This window comes from Panthera onca, chromosome C2 (genome assembly GCF_046562875.1).
Source record: "Panthera onca isolate mPanOnc1 chromosome C2, mPanOnc1 haplotype 2, whole genome shotgun sequence".
NCBI classification, from domain to species: Eukaryota; Metazoa; Chordata; class Mammalia; order Carnivora; family Felidae; genus Panthera; species Panthera onca.
In genome coordinates, this window is record NC_138347.1 from 79,443,557 (window position 1) to 79,468,761 (window position 25,205).

General features: G+C 40.7%; 1 protein-coding gene across 9 annotated transcripts in view; it reads right to left on the reverse strand.

Moving 5' to 3' along the window:
* LPP (LIM domain containing preferred translocation partner in lipoma) overlaps nt 1–25,205 on the reverse strand; it is a 676,388-nt gene that overhangs the window by 355,598 nt on the left and 295,585 nt on the right. For all 9 annotated transcript variants that reach the window (XM_060640772.3, XM_060640763.3, XM_060640764.3 and 6 more), the window contains one exon: nt 21,268–21,380. In XM_060640772.3, coding sequence (XP_060496755.1) covers nt 21,268–21,380 — 113 coding nt within the window. The remainder of the gene's footprint in view (nt 1–21,267; nt 21,381–25,205) is intronic.

A 25,205-nucleotide genomic window follows, 5' to 3' on the forward strand; every position in this document is an offset into this window, starting at 1 on the left:
TTCCATTCAGACCAGTGAATTTTTCTCCATATCAGCAATTTTCTTTCTTATCATTCATGTATTCGCTGGAGTGGCACTTTTAATTTTCTTCCAGAAATTGATTGTGTTTCACTTTATTGCATTTGCAACATGGTTAACTGGGCAAGAGGTCTAGCTTCAGGCCTATCTTGGCTTTCAACGTGCCTTCCTCATTAAACTTAATCATTTCTAGCTTTTGATTTAAAATGAAAGATGTGTAACATTTCCTTTCACCTCAACATTTAGAGGTCACTGTAGGGTTGTTAACAGGGCTGATTTCAATATTGCTGTGTCTCAGGGAATAGGGAGGCCCAGGGAGAGGGACAGAGGGGGGAACGGTCAGTCGGTAGAGCAGTCAGAACACAAACATTTATGGATTAATTTTGTCACCTTGTATGAGTGTGGTTCATGGTACCCCCAAGGATCACTGATCACAGATCACTATAACAACTATAATGATAATGAAAAATTTGAAATATTGCATTATTACGAAAATGTGAGAGACATGAAGTGACCAAATGCTACTGGGAAAATGACACCAATTAACGGGCTCCACACAGGGTTACCAAAAAGCTTTATTTTGTTAAAAAAATAAATGTAATATCTGTAAAATACCAGGTATGCCTGTACACCCAATTGAAATATTTATAAAGATATCCATAAAATCATCCGAGATCATGGAAACTTTCCCAGAAATGCTTTGCATAATACAATTAATACAAAAAATTACAAGTAGAAATTTTAAAAGGTAGAGAAAAAAAAAAAAAGAATCAGTTTGATTTTCCATTAAGGAAACATTAATTTGAGGCGTGGCAGACGGAGAACAAGAAATCATTTGAACCTATGAATTAAATAGACCAAATAAAATACAGTTGGGTCCTCACCATAGAAAATATGCAACAGAAAACAGGCCCTGCCAGATATTTCCACTATTGATTTTGCTTTAAAACCTTACAGAAGAGGGGAGCCTGGGTGGCTTAGTCAGTTAAGCATCCGAATCTGGCTCAGGTCATGATCTCGCAGTTCGTGAGTTCGAGCCTCACGTTGGGCTCTCTGCTGTCAGCACAGAGCCCATTTCGGATCCTCTGTCCTCCTCTCTCTGCCCCTCCCCCACTCTCTCTCTGTCTCAAAAATAAATAAACATTAAAAGTATTTTTAAAAAATAAAAATAAATAAGCCTTACAGAAGATAGTTTCCTTATTTTGCATTTTGATAATACGGGGCCAATGAGTTACGGCACGATAAATTTGTGACAGAAGCCACTTTCTCACTTTCCTCCACAGAATAATAGAAATAACCAAGAGCAAATGTTTGAATACATAGAACTTTGATATTAACATCATATATCTGCTCATCATCCTCAAGCTTTTTTTCCCCCCTTGAATCCTTTCATGACCCCTCAAAATGATGACAAAATTGAAAACCAAGGAAAGTATTCAGTTCCCATGTGTAACACGAAGGGGCATGCCATCAAAATGGAAAAGGAGTGAGAACTTCTCTTATACATTTGTGGCTGTGATTCTATGTGCTGAGCTCCATCAATCAGGACTTTCAGATAAAGGATGTTTGGGGAAGTGTGACTAGATTGTAGATGATTAGCATGAAAACGGTAACTCAGGCTTAAGAAATATCAGAACTGGAAGGGAGCGTTAAGGGGCTCTTCCAACATTTTCACTGAAAAATAATGATAGTGCCCCCCAAAGAAGTGATTTAAATGTCTGAGGTAATAATTTAGTGAAGGGGTTGAAATAGGACTAGAATCTGAACATCCTATACGGGGAAACATCTTCTCCAAAGCAATAGCTCAGACGTTATTTCAACCGTTGTTCTTACGAGCCTACAATATAAACAGAAAGATCCTCTTGTCCCATTTTACAGATGAGGAAATGTTACAAAAGACAGGAGCAGAGACATTCCGCATGGATTTCCACTTCACTGTTGGGATAAGACCAACAAAATGGAAGACTCATCCTCAAGCCAGTTCAACTGCAATACTAACGTACAGGCAAACAAGAGCTACCAAAATGCCTAGAAGAGAGAATGGGTGGGGACACTTAGGTTCACACCCAATGGAGACAGGAAGAATCTTAGCCACCATCTATCACAAGGCCATGTTGAACCAAAAAAGGAAACAAAGGACCAGAAAGCTTAAGTGATTTGCTAAAAGTCCAACAGCCAAATGATAAGGATGGGTCAGGGAGACCTAAGTCAATGCTCCCTGGCCCCAGTCCACCCACCCAAAACTCCCAACTGTCAAGAAGACAGTATTAAAATGTTCTCCTAATAAACTTACAAGTGTGCTAATGTCAGAAGATGACTTAATAATAGTGAGACCCAGAAAAATGATCTTGATTACCTACCCAGAACAATCACAGAATTCTCTTTTGCCACCACGGAGGTGGGTGTATGAGCCAGGAAAGCAGAAAGGAGCAAACTAGGCATTTGGTCCTGGTCTGCCATAATTCATCAGGTGACCCTGGGCCAATCGCTTTGTCCTTCTAAGCTTATGTTTGCTCACCAGCAATATGATGGGTTTAGACTTGATCTTTACAGTTTCTTCTGGTTCAAAAGTTCTGCTTTTCTAACACATCCACCTACGTACAATCTACCTAACATTATAAGGAATCTAAAGTGTTTCATTGTTGTTGATATATTTTTCCTCACTTGTAGCCACTTACTGGAACCAAATTACTCTGTTTCTATTTAGTTTAAGTGTACTTTGATAGTTGAAAATACAGAAGATACAGAGCAGCCACTAACAGGATACAATTTGAAACAGCCACTTCAAAAATAGGGTCATAGATAGCAACTTTATAAAGGAAACTGCTTTCAGTTACCTTGTCTGGAGGGCCAGCAGCTAATTAATGGAAATGGAAGAAAATAGGGGAGGGTGACAACATGCTAGCAAGCTGGCAGAAAAGGACAAGACAAACCACACATGATGTCTTACCTCACAGGCTAAAAATGGAAAAGATATGGGGAGCAGGATTACTGAAACTGTCAGGAATGTTATTTTCTAATAGTAAAAGATGCACCTGCTCCCTAATAATTGTCCCAAATATGTTCATCCTTTTACCTTGGTCAAACTTGCTGTTCAAAGGCAGCTCTGGGAAGTGGCCTATGAACTAGTACAATCTCTGGTCAGCCACTCTATCCCCTGTACACAGCCTGGGATGCAATGACCGCTAGGAACGTGGGGAAAGGAAACCGTGGCTTTGTCTGCACCACCATCATCAACAGGCAAGTGCCTGAGCTTAAAAAAGAGCTTGTGTCAATATTTCTCATTGTATTGCACAGGCAGAGTCCTGTCTGTGCAAATAATAATAATAATAGTAATAACAGTAATAGTAATAGTAATAGTAAAATAAATAGAGATTGGTAGATATGATTCCTGTTGAAAAAAGAGGATAACAAGGGTCAGAGAAAAAGACCACTTTCCATGTCACTCAGGTAGAAAATGGAAGTATTAGAATTTAGGACTCAAACATTTCACTCCCAGGCTCATGCTCTGGCACCTTCCATGACACCAAGCCAGAAATGCAAATAGGAAAGGTTTTCCCTTCAAGCATCGAACTGTGATTATCCTATCAGGTTACTGGGACTCAGGTCACAGCCGTAACTATAGTTAAAAGACAATCTCCAGTCGTCTCTTTTGCTTTCTACTTCTCCATTGAGTACAGGTTTCATTCACCTTTCCAGAAATATTTATCAAATACTCAGGCCCTATTAATATGAAGGAATTATTAAAAAAAAAAAAAAACAAAACGAAATCAATGGTTCTCATCTTCCAAGTGCTTACAGGTGCATGAGAAAGGTTAGTTGATCCACAAACGACTGTAATCACAGAGCTGAATACAGGCAGGTAATATTCAGGTATAGGAGATGCAACACACTAGAGCAGAAAAATAGAGAAATCAGAAAAGGCTGCATGTACTCGAGGAGAATTGAAAAGATCTTGAGTGGAGAAAAGAGAGTTAAGATATTTCCCACACGAGCATAAAGACATCGGGGGAACACTGTGGCATGCACTAGCACTGGGCAAACAAGAATATTCCTGCAGGTAAAAATAGAGGAAGATCAGGCTCAAAGGATCAGCTGCGGTCAGAAAGTGCAGGTGGGCAAGTTCTGTACGGAAGGAACTTGGCCTTTATCCAGGGTAGAGACCTCCAACGGGTACGTGCGTCCCCGTGACGAAAAGAGAAGGTGGGCAGGGGTGGTTGTATCTCGGGACGCAGTGTGGATGTGGGAACAAACACATGGTATGAATCACATATATTTTAGGCGGTGCACAGACAATTTACATCAACGACACTCCTAGCAGGAATTCCTATTTTTACGAAAAAGTTTACAATTGATAAAAAATAAGTACAGGACTCTATCAGGAAGCTGTTGATTCCACCTTAATCGGGGATGAATGTGAATCGACAAGACAGCACGCATTTCTGCGTCCACCCTCAGAAATACAAGTTAACAGAGCGCTATGCGAACACTGACTTCCCCGGGCAGAGGCTACTGAGAGTGGAAAAGACATTTATTTAGTAAGGAGCAAAGCTATCCGAGTCTCAAGGTTCTCATCTCCACTTTAAAAGCCTTTCTCAACTCCAGAATTCTGCTTACACCTCATGTGAGGCTTTCCCCAGAAATGTTTCCTTTTTCACAGAATAATCAAGCAATAAGCAAATGGCTACCATTTACCGGAACAAATAACAAAGTTGGATAAGGAAGATCATAACTGGCCATTCCTACCTTTCCCTCCCTGGTCTCCCCTACTCCAGTGTGAACATTTTTCTTTAGGATATATTCCACTTAAACCAATTCTAGGGGTTCTGTTCCCACTTGTGGTTCAAAGTGGAATCTGGGCCCTCACCTGGATTTAAACCAAAAGGATTGAAAGTACTGAGATGTTTTTGACCAAGTCACATTCCCTTCTCAGTTTTTTTTTTTTTTTTTAAGTTTATTTATTTATTTTGAGAGAGGGAGCACCACTGGGGGGGGGGGAGGGGCAGAAAGAGAGAGAGAGAGAGAGAGTAAGAATCCTAAGCAGGCTGCACACTGTCAGTGCAGAGCCTGACATGGGCCTTGATCCTATGAACTATGGGATCATGACCTGAGCTGAAATCATGAGCCAGAAGCTCAACCAACTGAGCCACCCAGGGGCCCCCACCTCTCAGTTTTCTGTCCTCCTGTGAAAATGGGAATAATAATACAAACCCCACAGTGACATTGTGGAATCCAGGTGGGATAAGGTCCCGGGAATGGCATGTCCAGCAGAATGCTAAATGTACAGTAGGTCTTCTGTAAATGCCAGCTAACAGTGTGTTCTATAAATGAGAACGTTACAGGATGCTACTCGGTGAGTTCTAGGAGACCCTCAGATACTAAGTAAAAAACCCTGGTCTCAGGGTGAGGCTAGAATTTGGTGGCTGCAGACAGATAAGAAGAAAGAGACTGGGTTTTGAAGGGAAGCTGGGCCTCTTCAGAGGACAAGAGTGTTTCAAACACTCATGAAAAGGGAAAATTCTTAGTGGCCTGCCCACCTTTATCAGATCAGAATCTTTGGGAGCAGGGCCTGGCAATCTGTATTTGACAAGCCCTTAGCCCCTCCCCCAGCTCTTTTTAACACTAAATTTGAAACCTGCTGGCCTAGAACTTGGTCGCCTGGTGCTAATGCAGTGCTAACAACAATAACTGGAACAATTTCATTAAAATCCCACAACTCGGAACGCACTTAAGGAGAAATTCTTTACTAATGTATTCTAACCCAGTTCCCGGGGACAGGAAAATGCTGGTCTGACAGCACTCTTTTCCCACCCACAGAGCTGACAGAGTAAACACAGTCCACTTCACTTCTCTTCATTTGTAGAAATGGCAACAGCACTTGGCACCTCGAAGGGGTGCTATGTGTCCCCATTTATCGGTGTTCATAAAGTCATCCGGGTGTTCTGATAAATCAACCATAAGTTGGCATTATTCATAGCACCCTGTCGGAGCTTAATACATATTCAATTAAAAAACAATGACAACAATACAGCAATATCCACAAATTAGCATTAATTACAGCCTTGTATTCTTCTCACCCTGCTGCCACAATTCTATCTCGGCAGAGCTGTTTACATCTGGAGATTGCACAGACCCTCTCATGAATGAGGGGCAATCTTTGCTCAGTGGAGTCAGCATCGCCTCTAGTAAAGTTCCTATCACACTTGCCTCAGAGCCTTGATTTTACAGAGGATCCTCTTATTTGACAAACACTAGGACAGGAGGCAAACCTCTCTCCCCTGAAGAAAGACAGGATGCTGCAAAGCATCTGGGACTCCTCTGTTTCCCATACCCCCTTGTCTCCAAGTGGCTCTAGACTCTAGCTCTCCTTTGCCAGTGTCGTGGCCATTGCCCCAGTTCAGGCCCTCATCTGCCTCATGAGACTCTTGCAGTTGACTCCAAGCCATTCCACCATCACCACATCTGACCCCGTCAAGTCCTACTATATTATAGAAATCCATCTGAATAGAGATCGGGTGACTTTATTCTCCTTCATAAGGTTATCATTGCCTGATGATAACTAATACAGACTCAAGTTGGGAAAATCCACTACTAAAGAGAAGTGATCCATCTACTTGAATTAGGAGAGTGGCTGTAAGACCCACAGGGAACTTTTACCAAAGAGGGATAGCAGAGACGGACAGAAACAGGAGTCGGGTAGTCGGAACAGCTTAAGCAAGGTCTGTAAGGCTGTGTCTGAATCTATGGTTAGGTTTCAGCTTTCTCCAGGGGACAGCATTTGGTCCCCAGCCAAGCCAGCTACTATCAAGAAGGGATGTCACCATTCCGTCCCCCGCCTTCCTGCCCTGTCTCTCTCAGACACCACGGCACATCTTACTGTGTTAGGCTATGCTGACTTCAGTCTCCCATCCCGCATGAGCCTTTGATATGCAGAGCTGAGGCTGAGGAGTCAGAGTCCAGTGGGTTTGAGGGTTCATCAAGAGAAAAAGAAGGAACTTATGTGATTTCACTGAGTAACTATTTTCACTACAAAAAATTCTCATATTTATTTTTCCCCTTTTTGAAATGGCACTGAGGAAACACATGCCAGACTGCCATGAACAGGGGCTGTACTTTCCAAACAGTAGCAAGGACTAAAAATAGAAAAGTGTGATTTGTTCAAGATGTATATAACTTCCTCTCCCATTTCCTTTCCCTGCTACCCTGAGCCAGTACACAGAAGTGGTACGTGTTGAGCCGTTTTGTTTGCTTACAACAGCATCAAAAGAGTGATAAGCCCACGTATCGTACATACTCCATAGATGTTTCCAGAAAATTCTATTACCAAGACTAATAATGAGTCAATGAATCAATCAATCCACCCACAAATATCAACCAGATGTTCCTCAATGAGATAAAGCCTATGCGTGATCCAGTAATATGAGCTGTGACCCAGACTTTAGACCTTTTCTAAAAGGGGAATGAACAAGAGGAAAGTAGAATGAGTTGAGGCCATTGAGTCCAGAACCCTCAGCTGGGGTTGGGGCCAACTCTCATACTGTGTCATCTTTGGTGGTTCACTTAAAAAATCTAGCCCTCCTCCCAGTTCCTCATCACAAGAAAGATGGGCTGGATTAGGGAACTTCCAAACCTGAGTCTCTAAGATTTTTGATGTTAAATAATTTGTATAGGTCTCTTCCATGACATATTTGTATTCTGGCTTTATCATATATAGTTTAGAGGCAATATAAATGCATATGATATGATTACATCAGTCCACAAAGAGGCATATATTAAGTGGCAGGAAAACATTATTAACTGATTAATTGTCACCATTATTATAAACCACATACTACTGGATACTCTGTATTCCTTATCTTAATTAATTCTCAACATAACTTTCTAAGAATGTGTCATTATTCCCGTTTTGCATGTGAAGATGGGTAATGCAACTGGTAAGTGATGGAGCAGAGCATCCTGGCACTAAACTGTGGGGTCAGGTCACCACAACACATTACCCAGTTAGTAGAGCCAGAAAAAACAGAAGGAAGAGACTGGTGGCATCAGAAGCTACCAGGAAGAAAGTCGGATTTGAATGTAGCAATTCAAAATGGGAAGGATTTCCAATCAGTTGAGAAATGAGGATGTCTCAAGCAGCAAGAAAGACATAAGGAAAATTAACTCAGCATGGGAAGCGGACAATGAGGACGTCAGCTTCACAAGAGCAAGGCCCGTAAGGGGAATAGTGAGAGATAAGATGTACTTTAAAGAGTGAGGTAGGTCATGGAATATTCTGAAAATCAACTAAGAGAAGAAATTTAATGAGGCAGGCAACAAAAAGTCAGAGGAAGAAAATAACATTTTTTGAAGACTAATCGGTTAGGGATATGCAGCTGGAATGAAACAAACAAACAAACAAAGCCATTTAAAAAAAACAGAATCAAAACAATGAGTCTATTGTGATATGGAGAAGGAAGAAGCTAGAACAATGAATAGTAAAATGAAGAGATGAGAGTACACTTGAGAGTCCTTTTTGAACCAAAAATAGTAGATACTGGTAACAGACATATTACAAAAGGAAGACATATCAGCAATGACCAGAGTTTAGAACTTGGAAGAACAGAAACACTTGAGAAACTTAACAGAAGACCATGGGCGAAGGGAAGGGAAAAAAATTAGTTTCAAACAGAGAGGGAGGCAAACCATAAGAGACTCTTAAATACAGAGAACAAAGAGTGTTGATGGGGGGAGGAGACAGGGGAGAGGCGAAAATGGGCATTGAGAAGGACACTTGTTGGGATGAGCATTGGGTGTTGAATGTAAGTGAAGAATCATGGGAATCTACTCCTGAAGTCAAGAGCACACTGTATACTTTGTATGTTATCTAACTTGACAATAAATTATATTTTAAAAAATAAGAAAATATGGTGGTGTTTCTAACAGAGTGGAAGCCTTGGGGTAAAGCGATGAGTAGCTCTGGGACACACTGAGTGTGAAGAGACAAAAGACTTTCCATGTGGGAAGGCCCTAGGATAAATGGCATGAGAGTTGTCTAAGGGAGAGAGTCATCAGCAGTTCAAGTCATTAAATAAGCAGAGATCAAAGATGACTCTATTAAAGTTATGATTTCTACTGATAGAAGACAGAAGGTCAAAAGGGAGAGCACTGAGTGGGCACCTCAATTTAGGATGGGGGTGGGGGGGCAGGCTGGTACCAAAGAGAGAAAAGGAATAGTCACAGATACAGCAGGGGAAGTAAGGAAGTTGTGTAGAGTGAAAACTGAAGGAGGAAGTGAGGAGGTTCAAGTCGTCAAGTGTTACCTGCCTGAAAGAGGTAGATGTCAGAAAAAGAACAGTCACTAGGGAATCAGAGGTGGTGACAAAAGTGTACAGGAGCCATTTCAGTAGAGTGGAAATGACTTCTGTGGATGCTAAGACCATGGCTTAAGTCCCGGTTTATAGAGAGAAACATGGCAGGCAGGAAAGCAAGGAGAGGAGAGACTCTTACTTAATGAATCTGTAACTGTACAAAAAAACTTCTCTATAGTGGCCATGGCCTGAAACTGGTTTCTATCCCCGCTGGGTCAAGAAAGAATTACTAAAGTGACACTGTATGACTTTCAACGAGCGAAAAGGAAATGAAAACAATCCTCTAGGTACATTTCAACTTTCAAAATGGCTTGATGTAAAATGATAATAAAAATGATGAAGTCTCCTGAATGTGTACTGTGAAATACTCTACTGGCTGCCATGTCCTTTATATACTTGTTTGATCATCTCTTCATGGAAAACCTAAGCCTGAGCTGGCCAGGTACTATGTGAAGTTCTGAGACAGATCTTTCTAAGTCACAGCCCTGACTTTGAAGTGCACAGGCTGTAGTCAGCTGGGGCTTGGATCAGTACATATCTGATCAGGGGATAGTCGGCCATTCTCTTTTCAATACTCGCCATACAATCAAATACAACGTTGAAAGGCCATGCAGTGATTCACTGTGGGGCGATATACATTGTAATAGAAAGAATTAAAGCTCAAGGATGTTGAAATAATATTATCAAAAACGAACACTTTTAAGGTAAATCCTTACTGTTTTAGAAAGTGCTATCAAATGGGTTGTTTTTATCTGATCATTAGAAAACAACAACAACAACAACAACAACAACAACAACAACAACAACAGAAAATAGAAAGCATGATACTAGTTTATGGCTGAAGAAACGGAGATTTGGCTCTTAGGGATGGTCTTCCCCAAATCACATCCTGTACAGTTCAAAACAAAAGTGGTTGTAGGACAGACGTAGGCTGTTTTAAGCACTGAAAGGAATAATACAACTTATGGGGAAAGGAATGAATCTGAGTACCTTCCCTCTCTCTCTCCCTCTTTGAGGGGGAGTGTCTCATTAGCCAAATCCTTTACTTCTAAAAATAACAGCAAAATCATCTTTTTTTATCATATGAATCCTCCTGTCTTGTATTACTCCCCATTCCACCTTTTAAAAAACTTCCCTAAAAACAGTGTATCTACCAATTATCACCAATGTTACTTGTTTTCCCTCATAATGAAAATTGTTATCTTTACTGAAGTTTATTGGTGAAATAAATATAAAAACAAACAAAAAACTAAGGAAAGAATTCCATTTTACCGGCTTATAAACACATTTCCCACCTTTTAATGCCAAAGTACACTCTTTCAATCCATAAAGATACATGCAGTTGGAGAGGAAAAAAAAAAAAAAAAAAAAGAGTCTGAAGACAATAGTGCCACAGAGAAATCTACAACAGAACTCACAAGAGGAAGAGCTTCCAAATAGTGAGTACTTGGAGAGAAAATGACAATTGGTGTTTTGTGCCCTTCATTGAAAAAGAATATAAAGGAAAAGTAACAACAAAGCAGGGATGGATAGAGAGAGACAGGAATGGACTGACAGGACTCAGGGTCTGATCCCTGCCTGGGACACTTAATACCATGGAAACTGGGACTATTACTTTGCCTCCCTGAGCCTCAGCATCTTCACTTACACAAGATGGGGATTATCCCTACCTTTCCCTTTTCAGAAGTTATTTAAAGGCTCAAGTGAGATCAAGTGTATGAAAATCTGTTATTTAAAAACAAAACAAAAAACACTCCAACTCAAGTTTGGAATTTATGGAATTTGCAGGCCTTGGACAGGTCACACTCACAAAAGCTAATGATAAAATGATGATAAGAATAGTGTAACCCCTCAAGGACTAGCATATGTATTGCATGCAATATTATACTGTAAGTTATCTGGGGGGGGGGGGGGGGCATAAATACCTGACTTTTGAATGGATCAAGCAAAATCAGTTATGCACAGAAAACCTCCCCAAAACATTGGGAGTTTCACAAATAAAATCTGAGTTGATGCCCTAGGTTTTTGGTCTTGGCATCTTCCATTCCCTCTTTTACCCTTTCTTTCAGATCAAGTTGTTCTGTGCCTGTGTTGAGTGGATTATGTAAATACGATGGAACTAAAGGATTTGTGAGCCCAACAGAGCCTCCTACCAAATCCATGGATAAGAAGTACATGGTACATACAATCTGTGAGGGGATTGTCAGAGAAGATGCCGAAGGCCAGGATGGAAGTGTGCTTATTTCCACTAAAGAACGACATGGAAAGCAATCTCCGTGGCCCCTGGCCACCAGCCATGAACACATATTGTTGATGACTTTGGCTGCTTTTAGAGAATTCAAAATGATCTGCCTTCTCTCATTTGTAAGGGAATTGATACTAAGCCAAGAGGCTTAAAAGTCCCCAAAATACATTTTGTTTTTGTTTTTGTTCATTTAAAACTAAATCACTGCTTCCAGGATACTTGTGAGATCTAAAAAAATTGTCTCAACTTGTTGGGACATTAAAATATATTTTAATTGGTTAAAATATATCGGTCCTTTTTTTTTATATGTGAAGATCAGGTAAGATCATATAAAGTATTTTGCAATTTGTAAATTACTGTGAAGTTATAAAGAGGTGATATTTTATTACCAAAGCAGTGAATTTTAGAACTATAAGAAAAGATTAGTTCATCGAATCGTTTGTTTTACAGAGGCAGTTTGTGAAAGTATCTCTTTAGCGAAAGACTCAAACTCCTCACGCATTTAGGAGCAAGGAATAGGATTTCTGGTGATTCCTGGGGAGGCACGGGGCAAACCAAAGACAGCGACAACTGTTCCGGAACTCGGCACAGAGGCCAGCTAGCGCTGAATTGCCCAATAGTGATGACATCAACAGTAGACACTAAGTGCTGGGATATGTCAGGCACATACAATATTCTCTATACGCATCTCACAACAACCCAAAGAGGTAGATTCCAGCTTACAGAAGAGCAAACTGAGGCATGGGAAGGTTAAATAACATGGCCATAGGCATACAGCTAGTGGGTGAGGGGCTGGGTATCTGGATCCAGTGCTCACAGTGTTAGCCATCATACTATGTTATCCCTGAAGCTTGACTTGGCTTCGATGATGCAACCAAAGAGGGCTTTTCTGTGGTGAAGCCCTCGAGGGCAGGAGAGTGAGCTTGAGATAAAAAACAAAAGGTAGCATTACCTGACTTTCATAGCTGACTTTGAGCTGTCACAACAAGAAGGGTGAGGGGGTGGGGGAGCCTCTTGGGAAATGATGTTTGGAGTATAGAATGTCATAACAGCAGTAAAATCACTTAATGAGTTCATCCTTTCTAATAAAAAGTTCTTTGCCACATTCCCTGACACTCCTGGTGAAATACTCATTGAGAAGCATGGATGGGGGAAAGAGCCTAGAGAACGCCTAGAGAACGCAACCAGAGACCATCCCGCAACCTGTTTCTGCTCTTACTTGGCATATACAGGACATTGCAATCGGGGCTTTGCTACCTGCCTGTGGATCCCCACAGCTAAGAAGTCGCCTCAAGGATGGCAGTAAAGCTCACTGGTCTGCTCTTGGGCTGTGCATCTAACAGGAACCCTTTCGTTCGCCCGCCTCCCCTAATTACACACATAAAATGGAGACCAGGTGCAGAGACCCACTCTGTGGTCACCATGCTTATTAAAGGTCTATATATTCCTGACCTGGAAACAAGATATAAGTTATCTACGTCAACAAGCACGGCAAATCCAGAGCCACAGTCCCCTACCACATTCCCTCCCCTAAATGCAGGTGGATGTAGCATTTAGAAGAGCAGACTACCAGGGTGCCTGGGTGGCTCAGTCGGTTAGGCATACGACTTCGGCCCAGGTCATGATCTCGCGGTCTGTGAGTTCGAGCCCCTCGTCGGGCTCTGTGCTGACAGCTCAGAGCCTGGAGCCTGTTTCCGATTCTGTGTCTCCCTCTCTCTCTGACCCTCCCCCATTCATGCTCTGTCTCTCTCTGTCTCAAAAATAAATAAACGTTAAAAAAAAATTTATAAGAGCAGACTACCACCACAAAAAAGTTAAAAAGTAAAGGAAAGCAATAGGGGTTCTCCCATTGGCAAAACTACTGAAAAAGAATCCTAATACAAAGAATGGAGAAGAAATCCAGCATCATAAAATAGAGGTCCTGTAAGGACAAAAAAGGCAAACGAAAAGTTAAACTGCTTTGTCTTAATAACACAAGAAAGTCCCCCACCTTAGCTAAATAAAAAAGATCAGAAAGATACACTGACTGCTGAGTGGAAACACGGGGTAAGGGTAGGGACCTGTATCCAGGTGCAGTGCCGTGAAACCACAGACTCCCCCAAATAAGGCTTGCAGATCCAACAAAGAAAAGATAATAAACTGGAAAAAGAATCACACCGCAATCAGATTTCTCATCCGTAACACTAAATGATACTAAAATAAGAATATAGACATCTTCATTGAATACTGAAAAAGGAAATTTGATCCTAGAATTCTACCTGCCGCCAAAGCATTACGTAAATATAAAGGCAAAAATAAGTCATTTTCAGATATATAAAAACTCAGGAGCTGGATCATCCATGTAGCCTTTCCAAAAAAAAAAAAAAAAAAAAAAAAAACCTTACTGTGGCAGAGATAAAAAAAGAACAGAAGGAATCAGAATGATAAATTCAAGAAAAAGAAATAGCAAGTAAGACACACTGCAATAAACAAGTAAAAGTTATAGTTTATGAGGTGCCTGGGTGGCTCAGTCGGTTAAGTGTCCAATGGCTCAGGTCATGATCTCACAGTTCATGAATTCGAGCCCTGCATCGTGCTCTGTGCTGATGGCATGGAGCCTGCTTGGGATCCTCTGTCCCCCCTCTCTCTCTGCCCTTCCCCTGCTCACTCTCTCGAAAATAAATAAACACTAAAAAAAGTTACAGCGTATTAGTAATGCGGTGATACAATTTAACGTGAGAAGGGGTCCTTTCAAAAGAGTTTAAGTTATACAGTTTAAAATATTACAGCATAGTCTCCAAATTGCCTTAATAAGCTTTTAGATGCATCAGGAAGAAAAATGCTCAAACCTCACCTGGTGTAGACACTGGGCACGGGGTATATGTTCAGATCATGATTTTTCCGTGATAGAGAAACATTACTGAAAACAGTTGAGCTGCACTGTTTGATTTGTTTTCATTATGAGACAAAACATATTAAAAAAATAAGTAAGCATACTGCAGCTTTGAAGAAATCACTGAGATTCTTGGTGACAGCGACAAAATGAGAAAAAAAAAAAAAAAAAAAAAAAAACTTCCACTGACTCAGAAAGAACCAACTCCAATTTTACATACCTCTAGGCAAAGAAAATTTTCTGAAATAGGCAAATATTGTAAATTGCTGCCTACGAAGAAACTCAAGAGCTAAAGGAAACCTAGCCTCATTGGTTATCCTGACCTATGGCCTTACTGACCACAACCAGTTTCTCCACCAGACTTTTCTTACCCAGCAATTGGCCGGTTCTTCCCTGCAGGAAGCATACGTGTGCCCTAGGTCGCATCAAGGTAGCAGTGGCAGGGGTAACGGGATTGACAAGTGTGAAGGAGTGAGTGTGTGGACACATACTCTACCCCTGATCCCCAGAAAAAGGTTTACCTCTTTCAATAGGTCCTTTAAAAATATGGAGGAGAACACCATGGCATTCCATGCAAAAAGTTTCGAACTGCTACATGAAATATTGCGCTACCCCCTAGGGGCTCTAGGCCTGCTACTTTCCAAGAAGCTCTTAGAAGTCTAGACACCGAAAATCTTGCTCTTTTCTCGTCTGAATTTCCAATCACATGATGATTCAGAGAGAAAAGCAAACAGGAAACCTTTGAAATTCACTTCTAGAAAGTCATATTGACCAAAGCCATCCACATGCCTAGGAGCCCACCAGCCCTACTAAACATGCACTGACCTACCACTGCAACCATAAAAGGAGGAGATAACCATGAAGCAACCTGCTGCTGCTATCGCCACTGCTGTCCCCAGGGTCACAAGCAACCCTACAAACCAACCAGGGCTTGCTAACCCAAGGCCCAGGGAATAAGGTAAAGGGCCACGAAGAAATAGGCATCTCAATCACTCCTTTGGTATGTTTTCGTAGATCAAGATACTCTCGCGTTCTCACCGTGCAGAAAGGACAAGCACTTCAGAGTGGATTAGAGCCACTGATCATTTCGGTTTTCTTAAGGCAAGACTGCACATTGCCTCCACTCATTTTAGCCTTTATAGCTTGGATCTCCTTTTTTACCCAGCCTCCTCCTTCCTCAGCCCACTATCAGGCCATGGAAGGAATGGCCTCTACAATGGAGTACGTCAAAGCCATATAAAGCAAGTCTTGCTGCCTGTTTCTGCGAGTGCATAAAAGAACGTGGCCATGGTTGTGGGCCTGAGCCCTTCATGTCTACAGGTAAAAATCCATCATTCCATACCTGTGAGCACGACTGTACTAGACTATGAGTCGCAAGACACAGCTTCCAGGGCTGGCTCTGCTAAAACTATGGTAGATTCTAAAATTATTATTGACATACGTGGATAACTGACTATAATCTATCGTTTGCCATGTACATAAAGGAGCTTTGAAAATGTTTTCAGAAGAACAGAAATGAGTTGGCTTGCAAACTTTGAAGACTGACTAAGACAAGACCATAAATAATTTCAGAGGTTTCCTTTCTCCCTTCTCTTTTCAATTAACTCTGGGCATTTCCCCAAGTTCGGTGCATAGTTCACATTACACTGTTTTCACACAGGCCTCCGGAAAAGTCACTTCTTTCAGCAGCTCTCATGATCAACTTCTTGGGGCAGACATCACCTATCCCTCCCCTGGCCTGACTGTTCCTTTTCATGGGCACTGTGTTCTAAGATGGTAGGACGAAAATCACTGGAAAGAAATCATGGGGGCGCCTGGGTGGCTCAGTTTGTTAAGCGTCCGACTTCAGCTCAGGTCATGATCTCCCTGTTCATGAGTTTGAACCCCGCCCTGGGCTCTGTACTGACAGCTCGAAGCCTGGAGCCTGCTTCGGGTTCTCTGTCTCCCTCTCTCTCTGTCCCTCCCCCACTCTCACTTTGTCTCTCTCTCTCTCCCTCCCTAAAAATAAACAAACATTAAAATAAAACTTAAAAAAAAAGGAAAGAAATCATACAGACACAAATTTCCGTTCCATAAGAGAAAGGAGTTTTTAACATTAAGGAGTAACCGACGACAGGCATCATGGTCTATTGTCTAAGGTGGAGGGACTGTGGTGACAGCAGGAAATGTGGCTGTGGCCATCCCACTGGGATGAGCAGAAAAAGGGAGATGAAAACAAGGAGTATATAGATCTCTGGAGAGTGGGCAAGTTAAAGCAAACCACGGGACTGGGTCACAAAGAGAGAGGCAATGAGGAGATATCAACTGGAGGTCATGAAGAAAAGTCAAGCAGAGATCTCACAAAAAGTGGATGTTAAATATCGGGCACCTGAACTTAGAAGCCATCAGGATAAGTCCCTGAGGACTTCTAGGAAGTGTGCCAGAGCTGTCTGCATGGGGTTTCCCACAAGTGCAACAGGTTATGCCTGATGGTGTGTAAAAAATACCACATGGCATCCAACAACAGATCTGGAGATGTCACCCTTATCTTTAAAATATTAACAAACACCTGCAGTAAACTGACAATGATTTCAGAATAAAGGGCAGATTCCACAGCTGGCAATGCAGGCCTACCACACTACTTCGTGCTCTCCTTCAATACTCTTATATTTGTTAGTTTATTGCTAAAAGATCTATTCACCCCACCTGAAAATTAAGGTCCTACATCAGCCATCAAAGTTCAGTTCAGTTGACACTGTCTCCAAGAAGCCTTCTCATAGATCTCCAGTTAGTTAATTTACTTTTCCCACCCTCTACCACAACACAGGACTTAGCTTGTGCTTCTGATCAGAGCATGATGACTAAGAAATAATTTATTATGGAACACTATAGCTTAAAAGCTGTGTTTGTGATTCAGAGGTATTATTGTGATTTGATTCAGAGGTGCTATCTGTGAACCATCTCCTTATCCGTCAACATCATCTCACCTGCAATAGTCACCCATAAATACCTTGTTAAACTAGAAAAAAAAAAAAAAATTAGGAGATCCAAACAAAAGAGAGATACTGGAAGTATGATCTCTAATTCCCTTGTAAACCTGAAATTCTATGAGACATTCTCCACCTGTGAAACTATTCTAAGCAATGCTATAGGGCTGCCCATTAGCTGGCTGAAATAGGAAGAAATTAACAACTGCAGCATCAGATTAGAACAACACTACAGGGTCCTAAGGTCGAGAGTCAGGACACTAGACCCATGATGCCAAGTTCTAAGGCTACAATCTCTAGTATATATGCTTTACTTACAGAAGTTACTCAATTTGTGTTGAGTGAATGAAGAACAAATGAATGAGTGAAATGGTCACTCCAAATCTCACAGGTCTTGAGGTCAAACTGATCTTGACAGAAAAGAAAAGATAAAGCCCTCATTTGTTTTCCAAGATTCATTTTTTTCTCTTAAAAAAAAAAAGGATTCTCAGAACAAGAAGTTTTGAATTGAAGTATTTGCCTTTTGCAAAAAAATACGTAAAAAGTGTGTAGCAGGTCTCAAAACTACAGGACACTAAGCAAAACTCCAGCAACACCTAGTCCTTCAAAAGAAAACCATATAATCCCGTCATCTGAACCTCAGAGACTTACAGGCTGATGGAAGACTAAAGCAAAGCCATGTGCAAGGCCATCTGGTACAACAGGAAGGACAAATCCAGAAGTCAAGATTTCTCAAAATGAGGTATGGATGATAGGATCCATACCTTCGTGAGACTCAGTTTCTCCATCTGCAGACACAGGGAACTAATCCATTTAGCGAGTCCCTGAAGAGGCTGTAACTAATGGCTGGCGCCAGGGTTGGACTAAATGATCTCTAAGGTCCTTTTCAGCTCTGACAATTTTAAAATTCTATAGTCGTACTTAGTAGACATTATTTGGACTCTGACCTGAAAATCTGGCTAGAAGCATAAACAGACTTCTACATAAAAACACATTCACTAGCTATAATTTGGACTTGGCAACCTGAAGTTTCACCAGGGCCGAGAGGAAAAAGTGCAAAATTTTCTCCAGCGATTACCTTACTTTGGGCTCTATTATACAGTTCATATTCCAAGGTGGTGCAACTATGGCCAGAGTAGGGCCAAGTCGCTATCATTCTCACACAAGGGAAGGGCATACCCCTGTGCTTTTGAACTTGCCAACAATCTTCCATATCTTCAAGAATAACACGCCTCTCCTACCAGATGTGTCCTTTCCCATTTGGCAAACTCAATTTTATTTTTTGTCCTTCCTTCTGTTTTGCAAAGAACATAAGCCAACATGGCAACCGGCGTTTTGTTTATTTCCTTCCTTATAAAAAACAAAGTCATGGTTTTGGTACATTTATCAGGAAAGGTCCATAGAGGAGAAGAGTTTTTGTAATTTTTATGAAAGCCCATGTTTGAATTCTTCTTCATTAAACCTTTTGGCAAAGCCTTATAATTACCACTGTTGTTATTTTTATATAGTGATAGTTATATCAAAATATCTGGATAGCCATTATAGCTTGCCAATTTCAAATCCATCTGTATTTCATTTGGTTACTAGAGGTAGTAGACAGTTACCTTACTTTTAATTATGAGAAAAATCGGACTCAGCGTGACCTGTTGAGAATCACGTAACTAGAATAAGCTGTTCAATGAACAAACACAAGTCTTCTGTCACAAGGTCAAACAAGCTTTTAAGAACTGAAGATTTAAAATGCAACAAAATAGCTTCTATAACGTTCCAAGAGAGCAAACAGACTAAATGAAATTTTTACATAGATTCAACAATATGCAAAGAATAGCCCTGGACCAAATAAGAGCAAAGGTATATACAAGACAAATTTAAGAGTTTTTTTTTTTTTTTCGTTGTTAATAAAAGATGACTAAAAATACGGAAAATTGATCATATTATTTCTATTTGCCAAGGGACCTATCTGTTGCATAAAATAAATATAAACTTTGTAGGATTCCTATCCATTAGTGGCATTTGAGCTTTGATTTTATTAGCTTACAACATTTTATCAGCAAGATTTTATAGGAAAGTCAAGATTTTTGTAGGAAACCCACAATATATATATCTAATACATAAAATTTTTAATGGATTTTGAAAAATCTAGGTTCCAAATGGACTTGGAGGCCACTGGTTATAACTGGAACTCACTAATTTTAACTTCTCAATAGTACAAAAAGCTTCTTCTATTACTTAAGTTCTAACATATGAAAATATACTCCCAAGAAACTCACATGGTTTACTCCCTTCTCCCTACTCCAAATCGTTGCTCAGGTGTCCCCTTCTCAGCAAGGCCGCTGGATCACCCTTTCCTCCAACCCACAGCCCTGATTTCATTCTAATGTTCTTCGTAATCAATGTACCTATTTTGTTTATATCCACCAGTTTTACTAACATGGCAGTTTCATGCGGGTAGAATCCTGTCTGTCTTTTTCACTACAGAATTCTCATGCTATAAAAGGTACGCACACCGGCACACGGAATATTTGTTGAATGAATGAATCACTTCTTCCTTTGTCTCTCCCAACCTGAAATTTAGGAGAAAGAAAGCCAGACAATGGACTGAACCATTTAAGCAGTGATTTCCCATGGCTTTTCTTCTTTAAAACTTACTATGAGGGGAGCCTGGGTGGCTCAATCAGTTGAGCATCTGACTTTGGCTCAGGTCATGATCTCAGAGTTCGTGGGTTCGACACACGTCAGGCTCTGTGCTAACAGCTCAGAGCCTAGAGCCTGCTTCAGATTCAGTGTCTCCCTCTCTCTCTGCCCTTCCCCCACTCGCTCTCTGTCTCTCTCACTCTCTCTCTCCAAAAATAAACAAACATTAAAATTAAAAAAAAAAAACTTACTGTGGGAAATTGTAAACATATGTAAAGGTAGACCAAATATAGATAGAATCAACCTCCCTCCAAACACTCAACAATTACCAACTCATCACTAATCTTTCTTTCACCTATTTTCTTGCTCATTAGCTCCCTATTCTTATTATTTTGAAGCAACTACCAGACACCATTAATTTCCTCCCCAAATATTTTGGATATATATTTTTCCTTCTATATATCTATAATAGCATCATCACCCCTAAAAGACAACATGATTCTATAACATTGCTATTTAGTTTTCTCTCCTGATAGGAACAGCAGTTAGCTGCCTACATTGTGGCATCTGGTCACCCGTGCCTCTACAAGGTTACAGGCTGAGAAGTCCTTCCACTGTTGCTTCTGATCCCAGCCGTGGGTTGCATGCAATCATCACTCCCTGGAGCACAGCACTTGTATAAGATCAATACATCCTATAATGTGCATCCCTAACCCCACTTGACCCCACTCAGAAAAGAATATCCCAAGAAGGTTTGCTGGCGCTTTTGCTAGAAAGATGTTGCTGGCCAATTAGGACCCACAGTGACCAACCAGAGCCTTAAAATATCACTCTTACCCACGCAGAATGCAATGTTTGTGGATAGAGAAAAGAGGCAATAAAAAAGCACAGTTGGTCCCTGGGATAACAAGGAAACGTGGAATTCTCAAATGGCATTCCTAAAAAATGGCTTTCAGTTTCAGAACAAAATTAGGAGGTGAAAGGATTTCTAGGGCTTCAGAATGCAAGCCAGCAGAACTCTGCAAAGCTTCAGTGGGGCGTGTTGCATTAAAGTACCTTAGCTCTTTGTGAGTTGTAAAGCTCTCTTTAGGCTCTGGATAAATGTTTATCCACCACAGAAACAATCACTGAATTCATGAGCTTCCTAGCATGGCTTATTAACATGACTTCCACCACAGATCTTACCTGTGCCCTGAAAGCACCTTCATCAAGGGGTGGTGGAGGAGGGAAGTTTCCAGAGCCAGACGGAAGAGCACCAGGATCATCTAGAGGTGGAGGTGGGGGTGGAAGAAAATCACCTACAGAAAGGAAATGCACACATGAAATTAATATAGACGCAATTTTGTAGGACTCTTAAAAAACGTATATTTGCTGGCATTTTACTGCTTTTTAATTGGCCTTGATGCATCATTGTTTTGTCTCAATGGCAATTATTCCCTATTACAGTTCCCTTCAGTTAAATTGGTAGCCTTAATTTTGAGAAGAATGAGGACAGGAGTTGATACTTAGAAGTGAAATAAAAGCTAGCCTACAGGAGGAGGAGTTGGATATGTTTAGCTTGAACAGGGAAGGTGTTCGGGGTGGTGAATTGCTGAGGTGGGTAAGACTTGGTACTTACCCTCAGTAAAGTTTTCATCAAGCAGAGGCGGAAAAAATGTACCCACAGATAAAGGAAAAAGAAGATACAATTTATTAAGATGGAGAAACGAACTCTTCTGGAAGCTAAGAAAAAGGAAAACTTATGCCCAGGTAGAGCAACAAGGAAGGCTTTTACCAGAACATTTAAACTGCCCCTGAACAGCAGTTCACAGTGACCAACGAGTCCACTCTTGGCAGAAAGACAGGGGAACAAAGGCATAGCTTAAAACATCTAGGGCCTAGAGAATAAGGAGCAAGTCATAATACAGCATAAATATAGGGATGTAAAAGAATACTAGTGAACAATAAAACTAAGTGCAGTGACAAAAAGAATTTTTTCTTTAAGTGTGCTGAACATCTAGTAAGTAGTTCAAATTTTATCATGCTTGCGGTGGGGAGCCATCAAGCATTTCTGACAAGAAAACATTTGGTTGCAGTATGATTTACTAAAGACTAATCTAAAAGCACATGCAGGGCAGATTAGGAGGAAGGGGAATAAGAAACCTCTGATATCAAAATCTATATACAATCCAGGCAGGAAGTGATGAGGGGTGAGCATATCAAGAAAGTTCAACATCATTGCCCAACGAGAAGAGCATACCAATGTCGTGTTTTTGGAAGAGAGCACCTAATCTCTAAGGTCTGAGGTGCAGACATAAATCTAAAAGCTCTGTGGCTTCATGATATGGAAATTTTTAAAAATACTTTGCAAGAAATTCTATTAGGAATAGGAAACTTCCATTTAAAAAAATCTGTTTGCCTTTTTTCTTTTAAAAATAATATTTTAGATAACAATAATAAGTAATATTCATGAATAAGTACTTTTCCTTGCATTTCAGTTGCTCAACACTTAGCAGCAGGGCAGGAGTTTCTGTCACTCAATGAATTGCTTTTGGGTAGAACCAAAATACCATGATTTAAGCCTTCAAAAAAAAAAAATCTAAACTGCACAGAAGAAGGATGGTGGCTTGGATTTCATTGTTCTGATACACCTTGATTCATTGTTCTGATGGTTCCTCTGGCCCCTATTTGCCTTAGAAATAACAGACTTCAAGTTGGAAGAGTAGCTGTCTAATCTAGCTTCCGGCCATATTCAGACTACAAAGCAGTGAAATACACTATATATTTAGAGTACTCTGCTTTTTAGACTCCCACCATGCACCAAACCACTGTGCTAAGATTTTCATAGGCTACCTATTAGTCCTACAACCCTTCGTCCTGATGGTTCTCGAAATTTATAGAGGTCATCAGGATCTCGGAAAGGTCTGGTAAAACATGGATGGCTGTGTTCCACCCTCAGAGTTCTTGATTTAGTTGGTCTAGGGTGGGGCCCGAGAATTTGCATTTATTTTTTTTTAATTTTTGTTTATTTGTGTGTGTGTGTGTGAGAGAGAGAGAGACAGAGACAGAGAGAGAGAGAGAGAGAGAACGCAAGCAGGGAAAGGGTAGAGAGAGAGGGAGAGAGAAAATCCCAAGCAGGCTTTGCACTGTCAGCACAGAGCTGGATGCGGGCCTTGAACTCACAAACGAGATCATGACCTGAGCCAAAGTTGAGTCAGATACTCAATCAACTGAGCCATGCAGGTGCCCCCTGAGAATTTTCATTTCTAATAAACTCCCAGGTGATGCTGATGCTATTGGTCTGGGACGACACTTTGAGAACCACTGCATTTTTAGACCCTATAGGATTAGAAAGGTTAAATGACTGATGTCATATAGAAATATTTCTATTTCTCTTACTTTTCTGGGTGTGCACATCTAGGGACGTGCTTTGTCCATATCCTTATTAGGATTATAAGTCTCATAAACCTTCAGTAACTCTACCCAGTAGTTCTAAACACTGGCTACATACTAGAATCACCAAGAAAGTTTTCTCAAAATGCCGATGCCCAAACTCCATCACACCAATTGCAATCAGTATCTTGGGGCTGGGGGAAAGCGAGTTGGGGGGAGGCATCAGGTGCCAGTATTCCTTTAAAACCCAAATGATTCTAATGTGCAGTCAGAATCAAGAGACTAATTTGACCTTCCTTTGGCCAAACACTGCACTGAAAAATATTTAACACCTACTAAGTAAAAATGAATCGTCACCGAGTTGTTTTCTGCCTTGGAAAGTCAAAACATACAAGAAAAGGGCTCACAATGAGATCTTGAGTGATCAGCGAAGGAGGTCTAGGTTCATGGAGACTAGTCCTACTAAATTCTAGTGCACAGCCTCATTTTCTGGTCCAAATGTTCTATCTGGACCTAGGTCGTCTTCATGCATAATTTAAAAGACAATTTCTGAGCACCTTCTTATACTTTACCACATTTTATTATGTCACAGAGAAATGTCAGAGCATTAAACAGGATAAGAAGTAAATAGAATCTGGAGATCGTATTATAAAGTTAGAAACAGAGGCCCGTGAAAGCGACACAAATAGTCCACATTCTCAGGAAATTAGTCTTGGAATAAAAAATACAACTGGTTGTCTCTGTAGTCTCTTCCAACCATAGTTGATCTTTGAAAAACATGGGTTTGAACTACATAGGCCAACTTACAAATTTTGTACAGTACAGTCCTGTAAATATATTTTTTCTTCCTTATAATTTTCTTAACATTTTCTTTTCTCTAGCTTACTTGATTATAAGAATACAGTATATGACACATATAACATACAAAATATGTGTCAACCAACTGTTCATATCAGTGGTGAGGCTTCTGATCAACAGCAGTTATCAGTAGGGGTGCCTGGGTGGCTCAGTCGGTTAAACGTCCGACTTCAGCTCAGTTCATGATCTCATGGTTCGTGAATTCAAGCCCCACGACGGGCTCTGTGCTGATAGCTTGGAGCCTGGAGCCTGCTTCAGATTCTGTATCTCCCTCTCTCTGCCCGTCCCCCACTCACACAGTGTCTCTCTCTCTCAAAAATAAAATAAAACATTAAAATATTAATATTTTAATAAATATTAAATATTTTAAATTTTTAATATTTTTAATGTTTTATTTTATTTTTGAGACAGAGAGAGAGACAGACAGACAGACAGAGTGTGAGTAGGGGAGGGGCAAAGAGAGAGGGAGACACAGAATCCGAAGCAGGCTCCTGGCTCCGAGCTTCCAGCACAGAGCCCGATGCGGGGCTCGAACTCACAAACTGCAAGATCATGACCTGAGCCGAAGTCGGACGTTTAACCAACTGAGCCACCCAGGCGCCCCAACAAATAAAAAAATTAAAAAAAAAAAACCAATAGTTATTAGCAGTCAACATTTGGGAGAGTCAGAAGACATAGGCAGATTTTCAACAGCATGGGGTCGATTCCCTTAGCTCTCTACCATTCAAAAGTCAATTGTATATCCTTCCCAACTAAATTTTTGTCATAAAAATTAAATATATAGTGAGGCACAAGTTGGTGACAATCCTGGGAGGGTGAAAAGGAACAGAAAAGGAAGACAATGCATTTTTAAAAGAAATGAGTTGAAAACAACCAAGATCTAGACTATTTAT